Source organism: Centropristis striata, chromosome 24 (genome assembly GCF_030273125.1).
Source record: "Centropristis striata isolate RG_2023a ecotype Rhode Island chromosome 24, C.striata_1.0, whole genome shotgun sequence".
Classification (NCBI taxonomy): domain Eukaryota; kingdom Metazoa; phylum Chordata; class Actinopteri; order Perciformes; family Serranidae; genus Centropristis; species Centropristis striata.
Genome location: NC_081540.1, coordinates 6,113,869 through 6,140,927, shown reverse-complemented (window position 1 = coordinate 6,140,927; position 27,059 = coordinate 6,113,869). Strand labels below are relative to the sequence as shown.

The 27,059-nt window shown below is 37.9% G+C and overlaps 2 protein-coding genes across 4 annotated transcripts in view; both read left to right on the top strand.

The window, feature by feature from the left end:
- lig4 (ligase IV, DNA, ATP-dependent) overlaps window positions 1-14,418 on the top strand; it is a 30,967-nt gene extending 16,549 nt beyond the window's left edge. The window contains exons 2-5 of one of the 3 annotated variants that reach the window (XM_059328341.1): window positions 6,007-6,095; window positions 9,254-11,315; window positions 12,011-12,703; window positions 13,216-14,418. In XM_059328341.1, coding sequence (XP_059184324.1) covers window positions 9,265-11,315; window positions 12,011-12,671 — 2,712 coding nt within the window. In that variant the 5' untranslated portion in view covers window positions 6,007-6,095; window positions 9,254-9,264 and the 3' untranslated portion in view covers window positions 12,672-12,703; window positions 13,216-14,418. Of the gene's footprint in view, window positions 1-6,006; window positions 6,096-6,883; window positions 7,528-9,253; window positions 11,316-12,010; window positions 12,704-13,215 lie in introns of those variants that run through there. The other 2 variants (XM_059328340.1, XM_059328339.1) reach the window with 2 other exon arrangements.
- A 4,704-nt stretch (window positions 14,419-19,122) lies between these two features.
- The window catches only part of nalf1a (NALCN channel auxiliary factor 1a), a 50,115-nt gene continuing 42,178 nt past the window's right edge, over window positions 19,123-27,059 (top strand). The window contains exon 1 of the mRNA XM_059328287.1: window positions 19,123-20,371. Coding sequence (XP_059184270.1) covers window positions 19,682-20,371 — 690 coding nt within the window. The 5' untranslated portion in view covers window positions 19,123-19,681. The remainder of the gene's footprint in view (window positions 20,372-27,059) is intronic.

Below are 27,059 nucleotides of genomic sequence, written 5' to 3'. Positions count from 1 at the left end.
TAAATAAATAAATAAACACATTCATATTTATTTTACTACAATAGATGATCTTCTAAAAATAATATTAAAATATAATTTAAAAAATCCCCTTTAAGAAACTGGAATTTGTGATTTTTTTTATTGTATAGCAAACTACAAAAACACATTTTTTATGTATCCAGTATTGATCGTAAACTATATTTTTGCCTTTAAAACGTATAATGGTGTCAGCCCTTTAATGCATTCTCCACATTTAAGATGAGACATCAGTCTGAGTGAGGATGACTCTTTACTGCAATATGAACTTCAAGTTCATTAAGTTCATCAAGTGCATGGGCGCCGTGTGAGCCAATCAGAGGCTGAGCTGCTGACAGCTGTGACAGCTCTGATCGGCCATGCTTCACACAGTTGAACAACATGTGACTGACGCTGCAAAATGAAGGAAAAAAAGATGACTAATGCCGCCACAGCTTAAAATAACGAGGCCCGAGAGGAGCATATAGACAGAAAACGCAGAGGCCCGAGAAGAGTGCCCTGAGGCACGCCACAAGAAGAAATATAGTTCCCACTGGCCACTACAAATCTGCTCTCTGACACGAGAGAGGAGAAGAAGGGTCTAAAAGAATAAATCATGATGGCGTGATCAGAGGTGTCAGAAGCAGCGTTTAAATCTAACACCAGCCAAATGGGCAGCGGCCAATCTAGAACGGCTTAGTGTCAGTGGAAAGAAGCGTGGGTGTGTGTTGTTTTTTGTGTGTGTGTGTGTGTGTGAGCCGACACCTCCCTGCACAAACAAATCCACGGAGCTGATAATGCAGCTTGTTTTCTGTGGTTTAATTGATAATAATTATCACCCGGGCCTTCACAGGTCGGGACTAACAAGGTGAAGAACAAGGTGGAGTGACACTTCAACATGTGGAATATTCCCCTTTTTATTTCCTTTATAATGATATTAATAATATAATAGGGTTATTTCCATAGCACCAGAATGAAAGAGTAAGATGGGAAACATCACTGAAGCAAGTTTTTTTTTTTTGTTTTTTTTTTTTTACTGTGAGAAGGTTTTATTTTATTGTATTTTATTTTTTATTTTTTATTATTATTTTAATTGTCTATTTTATTGTATTTTTTTTATTATTGCAAGAAAAAAATATTAAAAACAACAACAAATGGAACAAGGACAGGAAAAATTAAAAAAAATAATAAAAATGAATAAATAAATAATTGAATAAATAGAATAAAGATACAAAAATTCGACCATTGGTTATTATATGCCACTTTGTCCTTTTATGTCTTTTTTTTTACTGTGAGAATGTTTTATTTTATTTTATTTATTAATTAATTTTATGTATTTATTTATGTATTTATTTTATTTATTATTTTATTGCAAGACAAAAAAGGACAAAAAATAAATAAATAAAAATAAATAAATAAATAAATAAAGTAAAGATTAAAAAATTCTAGCACTGATTTATAAGTCCCTTTTGTCTTTTCATGTCCTTTTTTTACTTTTTCTTTTTTTTTTACATTTTGTGCATCTTTTTTTAAAACATTTTTTATCCATTTGTAGCTGTTTTATGTCTCTTTGTAGACATTTTACATCTATGTTTATAATTTATATTCCTTTCTAGTTGCTTTATGTCCCTTTGTAGACATTTTGCCCTTTTTTGCATTTTTCAAACTATTTAAATGTATTTTTTGGTTGTTTAGAGTCATTTAATGTCTTTAAAGTGCCTCATAATCACCAACATGAACCTCCCAACGTTGCTTTTTCCCCCTCAGATGTTCATAATGTAACTCTGACCTTCTGTGACTCCGAGGTCGGTCCTCTGCTGCTCTAACTGAAACCAAGTCCGAGTCCAGGTCACCTACAGGCCGCTGCAGCCCGGCGACCTCTTGACCTCGCTGTTATTATGCTGCATGATGTAAGCGGACAGGAGCGGCGCTCAGGTCAGCCGGCTGTCCGGTCGCTCTAATGAAAAGCCGAAGGGATTTCATCTGGAATTCAATTTCATAACAGAGGAGAGCTGTTATGACACAGTGTGTAATGGCTGCAGACAGACAGACAGAAAGCTATTAAACAGGTGAAAAACAGAGTGTGGAGTGGCACTGGTGTGTGAAGCCGGTCTAATTTTAGGCGAAGGTCACTGGGTGCTGTCTGGCTCGCCCTGCCAGCTGCAGAAAAAAGAGCCCAACAATATTTAGTGCTGTGGAATTGAACAGGATCTCCGTGTCCTCGTCTCTCCTGACGTTTGTGTAAGATTATGTGGTGAGGAGTTCAATCGAGCCTCGAGGCGGCGGAGCATCAAAAAGCGGCTTTGGCAAGAGATCGCATATGGGTTTTTTCTTCATTCTGTTTATAATACAACTGCTGGGAACACACACACACACACACCGGTGTAACGGGTACACACTGTTCTAAAAACACACTGACATGGGTACTGGGTGTGTGTGTGTGTGTGTGTGTGTGTGATGTATGTCTGCTTCAGCCTGCAGGACCACATCTGCCTCATAAATCTACTCTCTCTATATATAATATACAGCTGCTCATTAACATGATTCTACACTTTAATTAGTAAAGAATAAGATAAGGGAAACATCAGAAGGTGAAGTATGTTCTAGAAAACTATTAAAATCAGGTGATAACAATGCAAAGAATAGAAAGAAATTTGACTGAAGTGTCACCTTTTCTTCAGAGTTTTATGCAAATCTGTCAGAACTTGCAGAGACATTACATCACTTATTTTGTGCACCTGCAAGTTTATTCTTTATCACTTTTGCATTTTTGGGACAAATTTGCATCAGATTTTGGAGACATTCTCAATGACTCATGGGAGAAACTGTCCCAAGTTTCCACAACTCCCATTTTCCTCTATGACTTTATTGAACTTGCAAGAACAAAAAATAATGCAGCAGTTAAAAAAAAACAACTATATATATAATAAGGTTGCATTGGGGTCAAGCATAATAGACATTACTGTTATAATATAAATAGATAAAAAATGTTGTTGTTTTTTAAAAGTGACAATGTTAAAGTGTGAAATTTGAGCTTCATGAGCAAAAATGTAGTAAATTAAAAATGTTTTTATTTTGTGTCATATATAAAATCTTTCTGCTGGTTATAAATGCATTTTTAACATTTTCTCTCTTTTTTCTCTGTTTGTTGTGTTGAAGTTTTTGTGTGTTTGAATTACAAAATATTTATTATTTAATTTTATTTAATTTTATTTAATTTTATTTAATTTTATTTAATTTTATTTTATTTTATTTTATTTTATTTTATTTTATTATATTTGGTTGCTTATAATGTCCTTCTCCCAAACCCCACACTGCTTCAAATGTTGTGATAAATTACTTCTTAAACCAGTTTTTTTTATTAAGCAAAATAGACATTTTTGTGGAACAAACGGTCAGAAAATTAACACATTTTTGTCAAATACTTTATCATCAACTCAATTCTGTTATCATGCATGGACCAATCATCTATTTCTCCTCATTTCCATCGTCTCTTTAGTGCTGTGACATCAGGAAAGTCCATATGGAGTGTCGACTGGCTTCAGCGCGGCCTGTATGAGGAGTTGTACAGTCAGTGTAAATAATCAATGGGAAGCCTCTTGGCAAACATCTTTCACAATGTGTCATCGAGCAGCAGGGGGACAGGAAGTGTTTACGAGTGTCTCTGCAGCCACACATCACCAACAGTCCGTCTCAATGAGGAGCTGACGCACGGCTTCATCACCGGCCCAGTCCACAGGGGATTTTAGCTCCATTACTCGGCCCAATTCTCTCTCTTTCCCTGTGAGCCTGCATGCCAAAACCTCACTCAGTCCTACACCAGGACACTATAAACACCCTCCTCCTCCTCCTCCTCGTCCTCCGCCTCCTCCTCCTCCTCCTCCTGCTCAGTCTTGGTCCCAGTGCGAGCTCATGCATGCCACGGAAGCAGTGACGTCAGTTGTTTACTGTCTTGTGGCTCGCTGCTAGTTGCAGTGCAGCAGCACATCCAGCAGGGCTTATGTAACGCTGCTGCCTGCTGCATGACAGCAGGCTGAGGGCTCGTGTGCTGCAGCAGCATGCACCCAAACCCAATATGTTTAAATTGTTTTAAAAAATGCAAAAAAAATATGCAAAATGTCTACAAAGGGACATAAAACAGCTAGAAAGGGATATGGATTATAAAAATAGATGTAAAATGTCTATAAAGGGACATAAAACAACAAGAAATAGATAAAAATGTTTTTTTAAATGCACAAAATGTAAAAAAAAAAAAAAAAAGTTTAAAAAAAGACATAAAAGGACAACAGAGACTTATTAAAACCAGTGCTGGATTTTTTTTTTGTATCTTTATTTTATTTTTTTTTATTTTTTTTTTATTTTTCCTGTCGTTGTCCCGTTTGTTATTGTTTTGTCCTTTTTTTTGTCTTGCGATAATATAATAAGTACAATAAAATGAATATATAAATACAAAAATAAATACAAATACATACATTAAATTAATAAATAAATTAATAAAATAAAATAAACATTTTCATAATAAGAAAAAAAGGACATAAAGGACAAAAAAAACTTATTAAAACTAGTGCTGGAATTTTTAGTCAATTTTTAGTATTTATTTTTTTATTTATCAAAATGTCTACAAAGGGACATAAAACAACTAGAAAGGGATATAAATTATAAAAATAGATGTTAAATGTCTACAAAGGGACATAAAATAGCTACAAATAGATTAAAAAAATGTTTAAAAAGATGCACAAAATGTAAAAAAAAATACATAAATGTAAAAAAGAGACTTTATTTTTATTATTATTATTATTTATTTTCTAATTTTATTTAATTTATTTATTGTTCTTTTCCAATTTGTTATGGTTTTGTCCTTTTTTTGGTCTTGCAATAAAATAACACACCCACAACAACCAAACACACACACCGACACCGACACACACACACACACACACACACACACACATGCATGCACATACTGTACAGAATACAGTGTGAACTCTCCCCTGCACTGCACAGAGGGAAAACACAGCAGCGGGTTCACTCCTGGAGCACATAGTAGCTCCTCACACACACACACACACACACACACACACACACACACACACACACACACACACACACATACATATATCCCAGGATCCTCCTCTGCAGCAGCAGCAGCAGCAGGAAGGTAAACAACCCAGGCTGTGTGTGTGTGACTCAGTGTTGCTCCTTTACAGACTCACAGCGCCCCCTGTTGGCAGAAGGAAACGGAACAGCACCAAATTTGGGCAGACGGATTTAATTTGCATATAAAGATGAAGGTTTTTCTGCTAATAGACTGCAGCGCTTCCAGTGTTATATAGACGTCACTGTGGCTGAATAATTAAGCTGAGACACTACAGGTTTTTAACTTATACATATCATTAAATATGCACTGATTTGCAGATATTTCCAGGACATAAATCTGAACATTGGATAAATCAAATTCCAAAGTCATTATTTTGTTGATGTTGATATATAAAATTTTTTTTACAGAAGGACATTGGGATATCTCCTTTTATAATTTCATGAATCAGAAATAATTTATTATATTTATTTTTTATTTTATTTGTGAACCCATATATAGGTATTCCACTACTTTATGAAAGCTTTAATATTATTATTATTATTATTATTATTATTATTATTATTATTATTATATAAATAACATACTGCAAATCACTTTGTGCTGCATTTTATGTATGGGAGGTGCTATAAAAATAAGTTATTATTATTATTATCATCATAGATAAGCTAATATAAAATGGCTAATATAAAATAAGTTTATATAAAAATATAATTCCCCGTTTCTGTTTCTTTCCCAGGCCCATCTGGCTTATCATCATAAGGATCATCACTAATTATTATTAATGCAATTAGACTTATTTAATCAAGGAGGTTTTATTATCGCTGCCACAGGCTCTGATCCAAACATAGTCATTGTAGTGAAGAGAAAAGTCTTTTTTGGTCAATAAGTTTTTTATTTCTCTCTGTTTTTACCAGCTGACTGTGACTTCAGACCCACGATGGTAAACAAACCTCCCTGCCTGCAGCTCCGCAGCGCTGCAGCGCCACAGTGTCGCCCCCTGCTGGTCAGTGCAAGAACAACACGATATATGTCTGCAGGGAATTTACACGTTTTTTAACATTATATCATAATGAAAAAAATATTCAAATCCATATTTAAGCATCAGATTGTTTTATATATTCTAAATACATTATTTGATTATTATTATTATTAATGCATTTATGTAAGCAGCGTTTTAATTTAGCAAAGATAGGGTTCATTTTAATTACTTAATATACTGTTGTGTGGTTAAATAAAAAAAAAAGTGTTATTATTTTGAATTTTTCATGTTTTTTATGTTAAATCTCGATCTGAAAAGTAACTAAAGCTGTCAGGTAAATGTAGTGGAGTAAAAATTACAACTTTAACCGACTTATGTATTTCATTTGTATACTTTTGTAGCTGTTTTGTGTCTCTTTGTTGTAATTTCATGCATTTTATTGTGGTATTTTTGTGCATATTTTTCTCTTTCTAGCTGTTTTACATGCCTTTGTAGACATTTTTAGTAATTATTTTATTTTCTTATTTATTCCTATCTTTACTAAATTAAAATACTGTTTACATAAATGCATAAGTAATAATAATAATAATAATAATAATAATAATAATAATGGTGATAATAATATTGATAATAATAATAATAGCAAGGAATTTCAGATTAAATATGCAAAGTAATTTTAAAGAGTCCAATTTGATCTTGAGAGACTTTAATTTTAATAGAGATTTTAATATTTAAGTTTAAAATCCAACAAAATCAAAATAAACATTGTGGGGGAACGAAAGTTCCGCTCTTGTTTCCGGGGGAAGATTTTCCTCGCAGGTCCCAACTTTGAGTCAGAGGAAGGGTTCAACATGTAGTTCACTGTGAGACGTCTGGCCTCCAAAACCTCATTTTCAGGTGGACAAAAGCAACAAGGTAAAACTTAAATACTTTACATTATATTATTTTATTATTATGTTTCGTTACCTGTTCGTTAAGTTAATCTAAAGAGCAACACTTCCTGTTTCGGCGATTTGTTTTCAAAATGAAAGCGCGACGAGCATTAAACACTAATTTAGCTCAAATATGATTATCATAAACGGAATATTACACTAAAGTGCAATTATAAACACAAAATTACTCTTAAATGTTCCCTTGTTTGTCGATAATCTGATCTGGATATAACACAGACGGAAAGAGGTGCTTTTATTTTGAAAATGATCTACCCAGAGTTGGCGTAATTTTCTGTTTAACATCAATAAAATGTTTATAAAAAATACATTTAAGGGTGCGATTAGTTGCTGATAACCAGTGTGAGATGTTTTCCTACATATTAATGTATAATTTAGTATTAAAGCACCGTGTTTAACGCGTTTAACTAGTCGGACTGTCAGAATAAAAGCGCTCTCGTTGTTTGGAGACATGTCAGAACATGTTGACGTTTGATTTCCGTGCATCAAAAATCTGCAGCTAAACAGTAAGTTTAATAATAAAAACTGTGTGAAAAAATTATAATCTTCAATGCTTGGTAGATTTGCATTGATATGAGCTTTTGTTATCGTAGATTTTTCTGCAATCAACAGATGTAAACAAACTATTTATGTCCTTTTTATGGCACATTCTGCTTTTCTTTACTTGTTAATTCTTAGCAAATTCTCAATTTTATATTTGTACTAAAATATATCCACCACTTCTAAGATGTGCCACCACAAACTAAATTATTTTTTGTGGTTAACTTGTTGACCAACTCTGTTGGTTAACCTGTCAGATATACGTCTATTTATTAGTTGATCTGATTATATTATACTATATTATATTATATTATATTTAATCTTGATTTATGAGGCAAGGGGTCTCATAAATAAGGAGACATTTTAGGAAGCTATAATCTGTATTTATTATTAAATGGCAGGTTTTGTTGTTGAAATAAAAAAGCCTAAAATATTGAAATGACATTTTATTATAAGGGTACATTAATTATCATGACTTAATTCATGACAGAGCATGAATTATTTCCAATTATTTCATCAAGAATGTACGAGAATTCATAGTGTTTTGCTGTATATTACATAACACAAACTTCTATTTTTAAGGAAAAACTAAAAGGAAAACATCTCAAATTCTGTTTTTATAATATTTTTGTTTTGATTAAAAAAAGTTCTTCTTTATACAATATTTGGTACCAGAATAGAGTATCGATTTTGATTAGGGTTTATGATTTTTTTTTTTTTTTTTTTTTAAAACATTATTTGAAACTGAAGTAAAAGTAGAGATGATTCAGGTTGATTATGTTACATAAACAGAATATGTGTGAGAGTTATTTAATAGTCAATGTGTCATTTGTTGTGTAAAATTCAATTTCAATTTTCTATGAAAGAAAAAGAAGATTTCTATGTCCCGTTAATTACTGTTCTTAGAAATATATCAAATCAAAATTGGCCGAGAGAATTAAAAACAGTTGATTGATTTAATGTCAAGCGACTCATTTGTTCATTATTAGTATTTGGAAAAAAATCTGTGTTTCTGAACTGTGAAGTAAAAGGTGAAATTAGTCTTTTTTCTGTTTGTTGCACATCTTAAATGTGGGTTATATCTTTTATTACAAACATGAAATGGTAGAAAAGCAGAATGTACCACATGAAGGAAATAAAGTCATGGAAAAATTATTAGACCATTGTTTTATTCAATTTCTTGTTCATTTTAATGCCTGGTACAACTGAAGGTACATTTGTTTGGACAAATATAATGATAACAAGAAAAATAACTGATAGGGTTTAATTTAAGAGCTGATATCTAGACATTTTTCATGGTTTTATTGATAATAACCAAAATACTATCAAGAAAACCATGGAAAATGGCTAGATTTCCTTTGACTTTTTTTCTGGCAATTTTGACTTTTTTTCCTGATAATTTTGACTTTTTTTCTTGTGATTTTTCCTTTTTTTCTGGTAATTTTGCCTTTAGTTATACCATGCACTAAAATGAACAAGAAATCGAAGAAAAAAATGGTCTTATAATTTTTTCCATGACTGCACATAAATGCACTTGGTAACAGTTTGTTTGACCTAGAAAATTGCAGTTATTTCAAAAGAGATTCAAATAATTGCTGATTGGTTTGATGTCAAGTGACTCATTTGAAAGAAAGCAGTTTTTCTAAACTCTGAAAGCTGATTTTTTCTTTTTTCTCTGACTTGTTTTTCCAGATTTCATCATCATGGAGGGAGCTTCTGCCGCTCCGCCCTCCGTGGCTGCTCAGGTTCCTTTCATCCACCTCTGCAACACTTTAGAGAAAATCCAGAAGTCTAAACTGCGTCCAGATAAATCTAAAATCCTCAGGGACTTCATCGAGTCGTGGAGGAAGTTTCACTCCGTGCTGCACAAAGAAAACCCCAAAACGGGCGACTCCTTCTACCCGGCGATGCGGCTCATCGTCCCGTCCTTCGAGCGAGAGCGAATGGCGTACGGCATCAAGGAGAGCATGCTGGCCAAGCTCTACATCGACGTGTTGGGCCTCCCGAAGAACGGACCCGAAGCAAATAAACTGCTGAACTACAGAGCGCCGACGACGTCCCAAGGAGAGGCCGGAGACTTCGCCGGCATGGCGTACTTTGTGCTGAAGAAACGGTGCAGCAGCGAAGGAAAGCTGAGCATCAAAGAGGTGAACGACTTCCTGGACTCGGTGGCGATCAACAACGCCGGCAAGCAGAAGGAGCTGGTGAAGAAGAGCCTGCTGCACCTCATCACGCAGAGCTCGGCGCTGGAGCAGAAGTGGCTCATCAGGATGATCCTGAAGGACATGAAGCTGGGCGTCAGCAAGGAGACGGTGCTGCAGGTGTTCCACCCGGACGCCGCCGAGCTCTACAACGTCAACACCGACCTCAACAAAGTCTGCCAGCAGCTGCACGACCCGTCCGTGTCCCTGAGCGACGTCTCCATCGGACTCTTCTCCGCCTTCAAGCCCATGCTGGCCGCCGTGGCCAACATCCGCAACGTGGAGAAGCAGATGGGGAACGGCTCCTTCTACATCCAGACCAAGCTGGACGGCGAGAGAATCCAGCTGCACAAAGACGGCGACGTGTACAAATACTTCAGCCGCAACGCCTTCGAGTACACGCAGCAGTTCGGAGGATCGCCACTAGAGGGCTCTCTGACGCCGTACATCCACAACGTCTTCAAAAGCAACGTGGTCAACTGCATCCTGGACGGGGAGATGATGGCGTTCAACCCGACCACCGACACCTTCATGCAGAAAGGGAGCAAATTCGACATCAAGAGGCTGATGGACGACTCGGAGCTGCAGACGTGCTTCTGCGTGTTCGACGTGCTGCTGGTGAACGACCAGAAGCTCGGCAAGGAGCCGCTGCAGAAACGCTACGAGACCCTGCAGACGGTTTTCACCCCGGTGAAGGGAAGGATGCACCTGGTGCCCAAGTCAGACGCCAGGACTGTGCAGGAGGTGGTGAACGCCCTGAACGACGCCATCGACAGCAGAGAGGAGGGCATCATGGTGAAGGATCCTCTATCCATCTACAAACCGGACAAACGTGGAGAGGGATGGCTGAAGATCAAACCGGAGTACGTGGACGGTTTGATCGACGAGCTGGACCTGCTGATTGTTGGCGGCTACTGGGGGAAAGGCAGGCGCGGCGGTATGATGTCACACTTCTTATGTGCTGTTGCAGAAGCTCCAAAGCCTGGCGAGAAACCGTCAGTTTTCCACTCGCTGTGCAGAATCGGCTCCGGCTACACCATGAAGGAGCTGTACGAGCTCGGGTTAAAGCTCGCCAAACACTGGAAGGTTTACCGGAAAAACGACCCGCCGGCGTCCATCCTGTGCGGCACGGAGAAGCCAGAAGTCTACATCGAACCGTGCAACTCCGTCATCATCCAGGTGCGGGCGGCGGAGATCGTAGGTAGCGATATGTACAAAACCAGCTGCACGTTACGCTTCCCGAGGATCGAGAAGATCCGCGACGACAAGGAGTGGCACCAGTGCATGACGCTGGCCGAGCTGGACCAGTTCCGCAGCAAAGCGTCCGGGAAGCTCTTCTCCCGCCATCTGCAGATCGACGGAGACGAGCCGCAGAAGAAGAAGAGGAAGATGGCGGCCAAGCCCAAGAAGGTGATCGGGATCATCGACCACTTCAAGCCGCAGGATCTCTCCGGGGTCAAGAAGGAGACGGACATGTTCGAGGACGTGGAGTTCTGCATCCTGAACGGCACCGAGGAGCACCCCAAGGCCGAGCTGGAGAAGGGCGTGGCCAGGTGAGACGGAAACACTTTTTGGGTTTGTTAAAGTCGACCAATAAGCGACATTTATCTAAAGTTTGTGTAGTTTCTATTTGGCTCATTAGGAATTAGTTTTTATTCAGGGAAAATTGAGCCAATTGTTCAGATACGCAGGATGTTTCATGCGGTTTATTTGACCATAAATAAATGACCTTCAAAATAAAAGCATTAACAGGTATTCTGGAATAATGATATTGAAGTATAATAATAATACCTTTATTTATATAGCAGAAATAAAAACAGCAGCCAGAAGGCAAATAAAATAACAGAAAGCCAAATAAAAGCAGGAAAAACTTTAATTAATTCCCGACATGATGTCCTGATGCACAATTTCTACATTTTTCTTGTGATTTTTCCTTTTTTCTGGTAATTTTGGCTTTTTTCTTGTAATTTAGACTTTTTTTTTTCTTGTAATTTTGACTTTTTTCTCTTGTGATTTAGACTTCTTTTCTGGTAATTTTGACATTTTTCTGGTAATTTTGACTTTTTTCTGATAATTTTGACTTTTTTCTGATAATTTTGACTTTTTTTCTTGTAATTTTGAATTTTTTTTCGGAGATGGAACGCTAAATATGGATACTTGGCGGCCATGAATCGATATAATATCGCCCTCAAAATATTGTGATATTCTGCTGTATGGATGACTTCTCATGTTGTGATGTTGTCCTCAGGTGTGGCGGTATCGTGGTCCAGAACCCGGGCCGGGACACCTACTGCGTGGTGGCGGGCGTGGAGAACATGCGGGTGAAGAACCTGGTGTCGGCGGACCAGCAGGACGTGGTCTGGGCCGCCTGGCTGCTGGAGTGTCTGCAGCAGAAGGAGGTGGTTCCCTGGCAACCGCGCCACATGATCCACATGTCTCCCTCCACCAGGGAACACTTCGCCAAGGAGTACGACAGCTACGGCGACAGCTACCTGGTGGACACGGACCAGCAGCAGCTGCGGGACGTGTTCGCCCGGATCGGCGAGGCGGACCCGGTGGACGTGGGTCAGGTGGAGCAGCGGTGCGGCTGGGACGACCTGCCCACCAGCATGTTCAGACCCTTCGAGGTCTACATGGACCGCTACGCCGTCATCGGAGACCCCAAAACCGCCGAGCCCGCCTCCTGCCTGGACGTCAGGGCGCTGGAGTTCAGCTACCACGGCGGCACGGTGCTGCAGACGCTGGACGAAGGAGTTTCTCACGTCGTCGTCGGGGAGGAAACACGAGTTCTGGACTTACGGGCGCTGCGGCGCCGATTCAGGAAGAAATTCAAGATCGTGAGAGAGTCGTGGGTGACCGACTCCATTGAGGCCGGCTACCTGAAGAACGACAACGACTACTTAGTTTAAACGTCCTTTCTGGACATTTTGACTTTTTTCAGGTAATTTTGAAATTTTTTCTGATCATTTGTACTTTTTTTCTTGTAATTTTTCCTTTTTTTTTTAGGTTGTTCTGACTTTTTTTTCTTGTAATTGAGACTTTTTTCTTGTAATTTTTTACTTTTTTTCTTGTAATTTTTACTTTTTTCTGGTAATTTCCACTTTTTTTCTGGTAATTTTGGCTTTTTTCTTGTAATTGAGACTTTTTTCTTGTAATTTTGACTTGTTTTCTTGTAATTTTGACTTGTTTTCTTGTAATTTTGACTTTTTCTCTTGTGATTTCTGACTTTTTTTCTTATAATTTAGACTTTTTTCTTGTAATTTTTTACTTTTTTTCTGGTAATTACCACTTTATTTCTGGTAATTTTGCCTTTTTTTTGGTAATTTAGACTTTTCTGGTAATTTTGACATTTTCTCTTGTGATTTTGATTTTTTTTTTCTTGTAATTTAGACTTTTTTCTTGTAATTTTAACTTTTTTTCTGGTAATTTTGGCTTTTTTTTCTTGTAATTTAGACTTACCACTGAGGCACAGTGCTGCAGACGCTGGAGGAAGGAGTTTCTCACGTCGTTGTCGGAGAGGAAACACGACTTGTGGACTTCTGGACGCTGCGGCGCTGATTCAGGAAGGAGTTCAAGATCGTGAGAGAGTCTTAGGTGACCGACTCCATCGAAGCCGGCTATCTGATGAACTACATCGACTACTTAGTTTAAACGTCTCGACGCTGGAGAGAAAATAATTAGTTTCTAATAAGATTAGTGACTTCTCAGGGTTTTAATGCAAACTTTTTATTGTTCTGAGCTCTTAATGAGTCATTAAAGCTGCTTGTTATTGGTTTTATATTAATGTTAAAGAGCAGAAGGCAAAGATTGGAAAGCTAGAATTTCATTAGGAGGTTTTTTTTCACATATAGAAGCTGATTAATGTGTTGACCTCCTGCTTTTAACTTTTATCCCAGCAGAAATGAATTAATATAAATTATACATATTATAGAAAGGAAAAGAGAAGCTCCACTGTGTTTATGTTAAGGACATATAGCTGCATTGCTTTTCCACTGTAATAATCTAAAATAGGCCTATTTTATTTTCAATTGAATCATGCACTTACATCAAATTGGAGGAACTTGAATGGTCAAACAAGTAGAGGCCAGATCCTAATTTTTTAATCCATATTGTTGTTATTAAACTCCAAAAACACAACTTCATGTAACTCTATGGTGCCTTTAATAGGCCTCCTTTGCCTCCGAAATGCCTAAAAAAGACATAAAATGACTACAAAGACACCCAAAACAACTACAAAGACACATAAAATGACCAAAAATGCCAACAAAAGGACACAAAACTACTGTAAAGTGACACAAAATTACCAAAAAAAGACATATGATGTCTACAAATTGACACAAAACAAGCACAAAATAACTTGGGAGCTTCATGATGTTGTCATGCTTTTAGGAAATTAGTGAGATTATTGTCCGTGTTTTTCTGTGTGCCTTTTTCTGTTTTTATGTCTGTTAAATCACATGTTAAACAAAACTCTAATAAATATTTTTGATTTTAAGATAAAAAAAACTGTTGTGATTTTTTTTATCAATTGGTAATTCATTTTCTACAACGTGACACATTGGACGCCTAAAAAGGACATAAAATGATGACGAAGAGACACAAAATGAGCTAAAAACATTCAAAAATGTCCACCAAGGGACACAAAACAAGTATAAAGAGATACAAAATTACAGAAAAGACATAAAATGACTAAGAAGAGGGACAAAACAACTGGAAATAGATACAAATCATAACAAAGAGACACAAAACAACTGTAAAGAGACACAAAATGACCAAAAGAAGACATAAAATTACAAAAAAGACACAAAATGACCAAAAGAAGACATAAAATTACAAAAAAGACACAAAATGACCAAAAGAAGATATAAAACTACAAAAAAGACACAAAATGACCAAAAGAAGACATAAAACTACAATCAAAGACAACATTTAAAAAAAATCATAATATGACCAAAAAAAGACATGATGTCTACAAATTGACACAAAACAAGCACAAAATATGTGAAATGTCTATAAAGTGACACAAATTACAATAAAGACACATTTGATGCCCAAAAAAAAAAAGACATAAAATGAGCCAAAAATATGCGAAATGTCTATAAAGGGACACAAATTACAATAAGGACACATTGGACACCAAAAAAAAAGACACAAAATGCCCAAATATAGACAAAATGACCCCCCTAAAAAAATCACAAAAATGACTTAATTAATTAATTGGCGTCTGAGTGAGATTCTGGCCTTTGTGGCTCTGCAGCGGTGGAGACGGAGACGGAGACAGACCGAGGGACACCACAGGGGGACGTTAAAACGGGTTCAGCTCAAGGCCCTCCGACAAAGATGTAGCCGTGTTCTCCTGTCTTCAGAATGTCAGCGCTGCGTCTCGGGACTCGCTCATATGTTATAACCTTCATTACGGCGGTCTCCGGGGGGCCGCCGGCTGCCTGCGGCGTCATGGGCATTGTTGTGCTTAAATGCCGCATGAATACATTTTAGAAGTAGGAATGATGAGCTACCTGTTCTCAATCAAACACGGTGAATAATGCTTCACGTGTTGGAGCGTTCCCTGAAGGCCTCGCAGTGTTGCTAACTCTAAACTTAAAAATCTGCCTTTGAGATTTTATTGGTTTTGTCAAAATCACCTCAAAAGTCTGACCTTCACCTGCAGAATGTCCTTCAGACAGACACGTACCGACCGCAAAGAGACGCAAAATGACCAAAAAGATGCAGAAAACAAAATGAAAGAGACACAAAACAACCACCAAGAGACAAACAGCTACAAAGGGACACAAAAAGTGACATAATATATTTACAGACAGATGTTAGACAGGTGTTGGACAGCTGTTGGACAGGAGTTGGAAAGACGTTGGACAGGTGTTGGAAAGGTGTTGGACAAGTGTTGTACAGGTGTTGGACAAGTGTTGGACAGGAGTTGGACTTGGTTGGACAGGTGTTGGACAAGTGTTGGACAGGTGTTGGACAGGTGTTGGACAGGCATTGGACAGGTGGTGGACAAGTGTTGGACAAGCGTTGGACAGGTGTTGGACAGGTGTTGGACAGGTGTTGGACAAGTGTTGGACGAGTGTTGGACAAGCGTTAGACAGGTGTTGGACAGGTGTTGAACAGATGTTGGACGGGTGTTGGACAGGTGTTGGACAAGTGTTGGACAAGCGTTAGACAGGTGTTGGACAGGTGTTGGACAGGAATTGGACAGGTGTTGAACAGATGTTGGACAGGTGTTGGACAGGCGTTAGACAGGTGTTAGACAGATGTTGGACAGGTGTTGGACAGGCGTTGGACAGGCGTTTGACAGGTGTTTGACAGGTGTTTGACAGATGTTGGACAGGTGTTGGACAGGCGTTGGACAGGCGTTGGAAAGGTGTTGGACAGGTGTTGGACAGGTGTTGGACAGGCGTTGGACAGGCGTTGGAAAGGTGTTGGACAAGTGTTGGACAGGTGTTTGACAGGTGTTGGACAGGTGTTTGACAGGTGTTGGAAAGGTGTTGGACAGGCGTTAGACAGGTGTTTGACAGGTGTTGGACAGGTGTTGGACAAGTGTTGGACAAGTGTTTGACAGGTGTTTGGGTCTTTGTCATGTCCAGGCGTCCATCGTCTCTGGTTCTTCTCGTGTTTCTTGCTGGTTAAAAACAGAAGTTGTGTCTCTGGAGCTCGGCGCCCACTCTGGACTATTTCCAGGTGATGTGAGTGAGCTCTGACTGACAGGCCTTAATTAGAGCTACTTAACTAGTGCTTATTCCAGCGTGGCTCTGTGTGTGTGTGTGTGTGTGTGTGTGTGTGTGTGGTCTTGAAAAATGAAGCTGCTGGTCGTCGTAGGAGCAGATTATCATTGGTGAGGATCTGGAGACGAGAGCAGCAAACAGCCGCTGAAAGCCAGCATTGCAGAAATACCACGTCCTAATGGGATAAATGGTGTAATTAGGCCGTCCGGAGCTGCTGCTGCCGGAACGATGGAACCAGTGAGTGTGCTGGACACGAGCACAAACAAATGGTCTGGAAGCGGCCCCAAGACAACTGACGACTGCACGCACTCAGCTGAAATAAATGAGCTCCTGTAGAGACCGAGCTCAGGCTCAGGGCTGCAGGGGAGGTTTGTCTGCAGCAATTAGCCAGGCCCTCCCTCAATAAAGTAATTCGATCAAAACAGCAGAAAATCTACCTCCATCCTGGGCCTCGTAGAGATACAAATTACAAAAAGATGCACAAAACGTCCCAAAAGAGGCAGAAAATGATAACAAAGGAACACAAAACAAACAAGAAATATGCAAATTGTCCACCAAAGGACACAAAACAAATAAAAAAAGACATAAATTACAACTAATATACATAAAAGCAACCAAAAGTATGCAAAATGTCTATGAAGGAACATAAAACAACTAAAAAGATGCACAATACTACCAAGAAATGACTATAAAAGAGGCACACAATGACAAAATAGACAAAAAATACAAAAAAGAAACACAAAACAACCAAAAAATGTGAAAAACAACTATAAAACATCTATAAATTGACACAAATGACAACAAATACGCCAAAATAGACATAAAATGATGACAAAGAGACACAAAATGACAAAAGAGTCATACAATAACCCCAAAAAGCACAAAAATGACTAAAAAGAAACACAAAACAACTCAAAAAATGTGAAAAATAACTATAAATTGACACAAATTACAAAATAATATGCCAAAAAGGCATAAAATGATGACAGAAAGACACAAAATGACCAAAAAAATACATAAATAAACTTAAAATCTAATACATCAACAAAATAAAAATAATCACCTTGAAATCTGCTCCAATCAGCTGGTTCTGTGGTTGGAGAGATGCACTGTCAAGATGTTTGAGGCCATCCTGAAATACCCGGATCATCTGCTACCAAAACCTTTAAATAAATAAATAGATAAATAAAGTAATTTTGATTTGATTTGATCTACTTCATGCAATGCTCAGATTTATGTCCTGCAAATATATGTAAATTAGTGCATATTTAATGAGTTCAACAACTAGATTGCATATCTAAACATAACATTGTAATGCAAAAAAAATATTGTCTTAATGTAAATAACAGTTTTATGGTGATATCTATCAGTTTAATTCACCTGTAGTGTCTCTCTTATATATTAATACTTATATAATACTTATATTAATACTTATATAATATTCTCCTTTAAACAGGAAACTGTGTCTTTTGTCTTGATGGAGCATCTTTCCTGAGGCTGAAACCAGGTGAGCACCAACCTGTTTGACTGCTACACTGTCAAGTTAACTATAAAACAGGCTATAATGAGTCCGTTAGCGGGGATTTTCAGAATAAAACATTCATCACGCAGTCCTTTACCCAGCCAGCAGGTTTTATTGCTCCATTTCTTCTGTACAGCTGCATGCTTTTACCCTTAGTGTGCCTTTATTTTTGTGTTCTGGACCTAAATAGATGAGATAGTGTTTATTTTTGAGAGTGACATCACAGGCTTTGATTTTGAAGTCGTAATTAGAACATTTCCGGTGACATGTCTGCGCGCTCTTTCTGACTTGATGCACTTTCAGTACGGAGCGATGCGGGACTGCGATGCGCGCGCACAACGTCAGAGACGGAGGAGTGAGTCAAGGTAACGAGGTAAGGCAGCACCAGACCGGATATGTGGAGATTTGACCTTCAAAGTAAAATATAATATGTAATTCATTCACAATTTGTGATTAACATTAAGACAATATTTAGCATTACAAGTTTTCTGAAATGTGATGTTTAGATGAGGTGGAATTATTTTTTTAAAAATCTCTTCATCTTCTTTATTTATTTATTTATTATTTTAGTATATCTGTATATACTTAGTATACTTTACATATATTGTGTATTTATATACCTAATGTTAATTTTTTTGTTGTTAAATATATATTTCTCTGAAATGTTAATATTTTGAATTTCTTGTTAATATTGCTTGTTTCTATTTATAATAATAATTCTAATTATAATAATTATTATTATTATTATTATTATTGTTATTACCACTACTACCATTAATATCTTATGTTTTTTATGGATGTTTTTTTTTTTTTTTTTTAAATCTTTCTGATTATTTTGCTGTGTAGAAAAAAATGAATTTGTCTTGATAATAATAATAATAATAATAATAACAATAATATTGATAACAACAAAAACAACAACAACAACAACAACAACAACAACAATAATAATAATAATAATAATAATGCACTTTATTTGTATAGCACTTTTTCAAATATGACTTTTTATTTTGCTCTGAAGCCTCTGACAGTAATATAACAGGACACAGGAAACAACAAGTGTTCAACCCCACAGAAGCACAAAACAACCCTCCTTTCTATTATGACCTTTATTCTGAATGCTACAACCGGATGTGCTGCAGGTGAGCACCGCTGGTTTGACGCAGCTTCCTGCAAACACACCGTCTCTTGGCGAACATGGCGGCAACTTGACAACGGCAGCGAGATGAAGACGGTGAGGGCTTGAAAAGGAAAAAGAGGTCTGTTACAGGCTGCTAGGCCCATCCGCCGACACAAAGGCACACAGCTTCGCCATGTTGGAAGAGGATAGCGCCCTTGTCCCTGCACGACCGAGGCCGGGGGAAACGTAAGACGCGTCGGAGAGCGGTGTTTCTAAAAACGGAGTCGAGGCTACGCAGAGGAGCGGAGCGGCGCGGCGCGGAGCTCAGGGGCGGGCGGGAGGACAGCGGCTTCACCGGTCAGCCATGGAGGATGCGGCCCGTGGTCGCCAGCGTCTAATTTCCCATCCGGCTCCTGGTTTTAATGGGAATTACCGCTGAACCTGACATCTGAGGGGAAGAAGACGCGAAGCGGACCCCACGTCAATGACTGTTGCGGCAGAGGAGCCCCCACGGTGGAGTCGGCCGGTTCCCAAAATATGACCAGGGGTGCTGGGACGTGTTGGCAGCAAGAAGATGACGACGGCTTCCAAATCTGGCTAGAGCCCCCCCGCGACAACCAAAAGCCATTCACCGACTCAGAGAGGGCGCAGAGATGGCGACTGTCCTTGGCATCCCTCTTGTTCTTAACCATCCTCCTCTCTGATCACCTGTGGTTCTGCGCCGAGGCCAAGCTGGCCCTAGCCCGGGTCAAGTTGGCATCCTCCCACCGCCTCTCACCCCAGACCCACTCAGCACACAGCAGCCTCAGTGGAAACCCAGGAGATATTTTTATAGAAAACTCTACCAAACATTTGTGGCGGCTCGAAACTTGCCACCAGGATAGTTTAGGATCTAAAAACTGCTTTACTGTCGCAGATGCCGACCATTTGTGCAGGGGCCTTTCCGACAGAGAGGGGACGCGGGCTGTAAATATGAGCGATTTGTACCTTTCCTTTTGTAACTCCTACTCTCTGCTGGATTTGTTCTACGGGTCGACAAGTCCGGACAATTTGAACTGCAGCCTCGACGTGCTCGACGATGGCGACACGACCAGATGCAGCCAGTGCGTCCAGGCGTACCAGCGCTACGACCAGCACGCCCAGGAGAAATACGAGGACTTTGAGCTCCTGACTCAGAAATATGAGCCGGGGGCTTATTCAGTGAGGACGTGCATGGAGCAGTGCAAGGTAGGCTGCAGGGGGGGAAAAAACGGGGAAGGGGGCGGGTTTGGGGGGGTTGATGTGGATGTGGTGGCCATCTGTTGATTTTTTGGGCCCGGATAGATGCCAGCTTTGGTCCTCCTCCTCCTGTCGCCATGGAGACGGATGACAGATTCAAGGAGACTCCGGGCCTCATGTTCATTCATCTCCTCATTGTGTTAGGCCCCATGCTAATGTGCAGATGGAGATGGAGGCCCTGCTAGTGTGTGCAGCGTTTCACCCATACAGCTGCTGCTATAACGCTTTAATGAGCGGGAATAGGAGGCTGCTGCCATATGCAAACAACTCCTGTGTGTCCTGTGTGTCTGTCGCAGTCCGCCAGGTGTTCATCATGGCCGCCCACTCCATATCAAGAGCGTTTCATTAAAGTCAAGAGGTGGTTTCCCTGTCTAATTTGGCGGAAGGCTTTCTTCGCCTCGACTTGTGTTTGCTCATTACGCCGGGCCCCTGCGCGCTCACGCGGGCCTCGCCATCGCTATTTGATGTCCGTGCAGTGTTTACCAGGGTCAGAGTGGGCTGTTATGGGTGTCCGGGAAACCACAGCTGCCTGTTTTAGCACGCTGAGCCATAAAAAAGGCTGCATTCAGCACCGCGGACAGCTCCACGGCTCCACAGCTCCGCGCTGCGCCGTGGAGCCGTGGAGCTGTCCGCGGTGCTGAATGGCGCTCCCCGGCTCCATTCACAGAAGCCCTGGCCAATCCCAGATGGCCTCCATTCACCCAACCAGCGGCGGAGACACACACAGGCGTCAAAACGCGGATCTAACAAGGCCATCTGCCTGCTTACACAAACCCAACATGAACAGAGAGGCCTAGTGTGGCATTTAACCAGCTTTATTCTCTGTTTTTCTCTCTCAAATGTTACTGTGAGCTGGATATCTTTGGGTGTTTTTGGACAAACAGAATAAGACATTAGAGCCTGATAGATATATCTGTTAACTGATATTAAAAATAAAGTTTTAATAATGGCACATATTGGACAAGTCATAACTGAGAAAATAATAAAAAAATAGGAATAAAATAAAAAAGCTACATAAACATCATTACTGATCAGTTTCAGTCAATGCTTAATATTTAAAAAATGTTAAAAATGTAATAACTATTATTTAATAATGGCACATATCAGACAAGTCATAACTGAGAAAATAATAACAAATAGGGATAAAATAAAAAAGCTACATAAACATCATTACTGATCAGTTTCAGTCAATGCTTAGTATTTTAAAAAATATTAAATATGTAATAACTATCATTTAATAATGGCACATATCAGACAGTATATAAACGGATATAATGTTGTTATAATTATAACTAATTGAACTGAAGTTATGTGTTAAAATTGCTCTCTGTACGCTCTCGTCCACTTTAACTTTATGTTTGTTCAAACTTGATCTAAAAACAGAAATCGACAGGCCTATTGTCCGACTTTTAGTTCATTAATCAGAATTTTTCAGCATGCAAAATTTAATTTTAAATCACAATTTTGGGCTCTGTGGTTGATTTCTTTTTAAAAAAATATTTTTATTGAAATTTCAAGTTCTTTATCAGAATACAAACATAAATTCCCCCTCAAAAAATATTTAAAAATAAAGAATAATAGAAATAATAATAGAAAATAGAAAAAATAGAAATAAAATGAAAAAACTAAATTATTCCATTCACAATAGTTTAATCCATCCACCAAACCCCAACAGACAGAAACTTATTGACAACTATTTTATTTTTAAACATTTAACTAGTTTTATTCTCTGTTTTTCTCTGTCAAAACTACTGTGAGCTGGATATCTTTGGGTGTTTTTGGACAAACAGAATAAGAGAATAGAGCCCGACAGATATGTCTGTTAACTGATATTGTTATTATTATTAATAATATTAATATTATTATTAAAGGCCTATCCATATCAGTGTGTAAGTGTCTAATATACATTATCAAAACTTTTTTTAAACAATATATAATGCAGAAAATGTTGCTTGGCGTGATTTAGAAATGGTGTTATTTATTATGTATTTTTAAATAGTCAGAAACTGACTGAAACTGAACAGTAATGATGTTTATTTGGCTATTGATTTTATTCCTATTTTCTTTATTATCATTTGTAGAATTGTCTGATAAATTAACACCTTATTTATGCAAAAAAATTACAATAAATGTTATTTATTAAAGTTTTGTGTGTGAGAAAGTAGCTATAATAATACTACTACTATTTAATAATATATAGTAATAAAATTACTATATATTATAAAAATAAACAAAATAAAAAATAAAACTGCCTAGTATATGATAAAAAACAACAACTTACACAATATATAATAGAGAAAATGTTGCTTGGCGTGATTTAGAAATGGTGTTATTTATTCCATATTTTATTCTTTTTTTTAAATAGTCAGAAACCGACTAAAACTAAACAATAATTATATTTATTTAGCTATTTATTTATGTATTTATTTATTCCCATTTATTCTCTTTTTTCTTAGTTATCATTTGTAGAATTGGCTGATAATCATACACATTATTTATAGAATAAATAACAATATTAAACATTATTTAATAAAGTTTTTGTGTGAGAAAGTAGCTCTCTGGATACATTTGCAGAGTGGTGAAAAATCAGTGCACCATCCACATTCCAGCTTAAAAAAATGACTGAATCTGCTTCTACAAAGCCAAGATGTAGAGAGAGGCCTGGTCTGTAGAGTGGCTCTAAATGGACACACTCAATCTCTTTTTTTTTATTCCTCAGACACTTTCTTCTTTATTCCCTCCCCTGTTGGAAGTCTTAATCCTGCCAAAGACAACACAGCTTTTTAAGAAAAGATAAGGCCAGCATTCATATGCTCTCAGACCTGAACACACAGAGGAGCTGCTCACTGCTTTAATTTCTCTTGTTTTAAACTTTTGTGAAGCACTACCCTTTTTTTTACATTATTCTCAAACAGTTTGTCAATTAATTAGTTAGTCGAGGAAAATAGACATTTTTTATGTCACCACTCTGCAAATGTACCCACGGAGCTACTTTCTTACACATAAAACTTTAATAAATAGTATTTAATATTGTTATTTATTGCACAAATAATGTGTCACACTGTCAGCCAATTCTACGAATGATAACTGAGAAAATAAAGAATAAATAGGAATTAAATAAATAGCTAAATAAACATTATTACTGTTCAGTTTCAGCCAATGCTTAATATTTAAAAAAAGACTAAAATATTGAATAAATAACACCATTTCTAAATTACGCCAAGCAACATTTTCGGCATTATATATTGTGTAAAAAAAGTTTTAATAATGGCAATTTTCAGACAAGTCATAATTGAGAAAATAATAATAAAAAGGAATTAAATGAATAGCTAAATAAACATCATTACTGATCAGTGCTGACTATTAAAATATATATATATATGTATATATATATAATAAATAACACCATTTCTAAATAATGCCAAGCAACATTTTCTGCATTATATATTGTGTAAAAAAAGGTGTAATGTTATAGTAATAACTGATCAAATTATGTGTTTAAATTCCACATGGATATGTATTATTTTAGTATTTTTTAAATAGTCAGAAATTGACTGAAACTGAAGAGTTATGATACTTATTTGGCTATTTATTTAATTTATATTTATTCTTTATTTTCTCAGTTATCATTCATAGAATTGTGGGCAATGTGATTCATTAAATGTGCAATAAATAACAATATTAAATATTATATATTGAAGTTGTAAGTGTGAGAAAGTAGCTCTCTGTTATCAATGAATTTTCCACCTCTAAAATCAGTTTCAGCAGCAGCAATATTTTAAATTAACTTCACCTTTTGATGCTGTTTTGCCTAGAAAAAAGTCACAAAACCTCAGAGCTTTCCAACTCAAACTAGAGCAGATAGATAAACTTTTTCCTCTATAATCGGCATCAGCCTAAAAAAATCCTGTAGCGGTTGAACTCTAGATGAGAAAAAAATGGAGAAACTAATGAACAATAAGCTCTGTGTCAGTTGTACTGCTGCAAGCTTTCTATCTCCAATAGCTCAACTCAACTCAACTCAACTCAACTTTATTTGTAAAGCACTTTAAAACAACAACAGCCGCAACAAAGTGCTGTACATAAACAAACAGAACAAGAGACAATACAATAAATAAAACAGGAAATAAACACTAAAATAAATAGATTCATTGCTTTTTAAAAGACAATTTAAAAAACAATAAATAAAAGCAAACCATAAAACACTAAAAACAAGAGCAGAGTCTCATGCGTGGTTAAAAGCCAAGGAATAAAAATAGGTTTTAAGATGACTTTTAACCCATTGAAGCCTGGAAAGCGGATACGTTGTTTTGTAGTATTTGTATAAGCTCTCAAATACTTTTTGAATTTCATTTCTATCTGCTACAGAGGCTGAAAAATCTATTATTTAGTAGAATCGTTGACACTTCTGTTGAATTTCCAGAAAAACTTCAGGTTTTAGGGGCTGATTTTAAAATCGCCCAGAGGTTTTACAGGAAGTTTTAGGCGTCAATGGGTTAAAAATGGACAGTTAGGAGGCTTGTCTGATGTGCAAAGGCAGCTCATTCCATAGTTTGGGGGCTGCAACAGAAAAAGATCCGTCCCCTCCGAGCTCCAAACTGTGTGTGCACGCTGAAGCTTTTACTAGCTGGTGAAGTCTGAGCCGAGCTCCTGTCCAGAAGGCTCGTTCCTCTAAAGACGTTTAAAGTCCAGAAGAAAGCTGCCCAGGGAGCAGAGAGGCAGCTTGTCTTCACATCATGATTTCATGTTTCGTGCTCTGCCAGTCTCAGGCCACTGTGTCAACCTGCTGGAGAGAAAACAGTCATTTAGCCAAGCTGCTAATTCCTTAAACAATGACCCTTCTCCATCACCTTCCTGATTACAGGCTTGTGCAGCTCCTGTGTGTGTGTGTGTTGCAGGAAAGTGCAGCGTGACTCAAGCGGTTAATGTTGAGCTCTTGTTGAGTTAATGGCTACCTGCCTTTAGAAGAAGCCAACTCAGACTCATTGTAGAAGCTAAATAAAGGAGATTATAGCGTGCACAGAGAGACAGGAGCATCTCTGACATTTCCAGGAATAATTTCAATAGCCAAATAAACATAATTACTGTTCAGTTTCAGTCAGTTTCTGACTATTTAAAAAAAAAAAATATATATATATAATAAATAACACCATTTCTAAATCACGCCAAGCAACATTTTCTGCATTATATATTGTGTAAAAAAAAGTTTTGATAACGGCACATATTAGACACATACACTGATATGGATAGGCCTTTAATAATATTATTATTAATGATAATAACAATATCAGATAACAGATATATCTGTCGGGCTCTAATGTCTTATTCTGTTTGTCCAAAAACACCCAAAGATATCCAGCTCACAGTAACATTTGACAGAGAAAAACAGAAAATAAAAATAGTTAAATGTTTAAAAATAAAATAGTTGTCAATAAGTTTCCGTCTGTTGGGGTTTGGTGGATGGATTAAACTATTGTGAATGGAATAATTTCGTATTTTCATTTTATTTCTATTTTTATTATTATTTTAATTATTACTGTTATTGTCATGATTTATTTTATTTTTTTTCTTTATTTTTTAATATTTTTTGAGGGGGAATTTATGATTGTATTCTGATAAAGAACTTGAAATTTCAATAAAAAATATTCTTTATCCCTCCTGTCGTCCTTCCGGGTCAAATTGACCCAATCTGTTTTGACTATTCCTTCTTTCCTCCCTCCTCCTGCCTTCCTCTCTTCTTTCCTCCTTCCTACCTTCTTTCATCCCTCCCGCCTCCATCCCTTCCTCTATCCTCCTTCCTTCTTCCCTTCCCTCACCCCCCCCTTTCCTTCCCTCCTTTCTTTCCTTCCTCTTTCCTTTCTGCCCTCTTTCCTTCCTTCCTCCCTCCTTTCTGCCCTCTTTCCTTCCTGCCCCACTCCTTCCTTCCTTCTTTATTTTTTCCTTCCTTTCTTCTCCTCCTCCCCTTTCTTTCCTCCATCCTCCTTCCTTTTTCTCTTCTTTCCATTCTTTCTCCTTTTCCTCCTCTCTTCTTTCCTTCCTCCATCCTTCTTTCTTTCCTTCCTTCTTTCCTCCATCCTTTTTTACTTCCCTTTGCGTCCTTCCCTCTTCTTCCTTCCTTGACCCGAGGACAACAGGAGGGTTAAAAAAGAAATCAACCACAGAGCCCAAAATTGTGATTTGATTTGTTGGGCTCGTGACTCAAGCGGTTAATGTTGAGTTAATGGCTACCTGCCTTTAGAAGAAGCCACCTCAGACTCATTGTAGAAGCTAAATAAAGGAGATTATAGCGTGCACAGAGAGGCAGGAGCATCTCTGACATTTCCAGGGCTGATGTTTGACGTGCAGAGCAGCGTTTGTTGTGCAGGAGTGATTCCCGCGGTCCACAGGTGGTGCTTTGATTCCTGTAGCCTGAGGTGAAACATCAGAAGGCGGACACGGCCAGCGTGCCGCTCCTCGCCACGGTGTTCTTCATCATCCGGCTCTGTGAAAAAAGCCACCATTCATCCTGACAGCGGGGTCGGGCTCCGAACATTTAAACCAGCGCTGACGCACTAATGCTGACTTGAAAGCTTTTTGTGCAGCAAAATGTCAGAATCAAAGTGAAACAATGAGGCGAAAACAAACCTGATTGTATGCA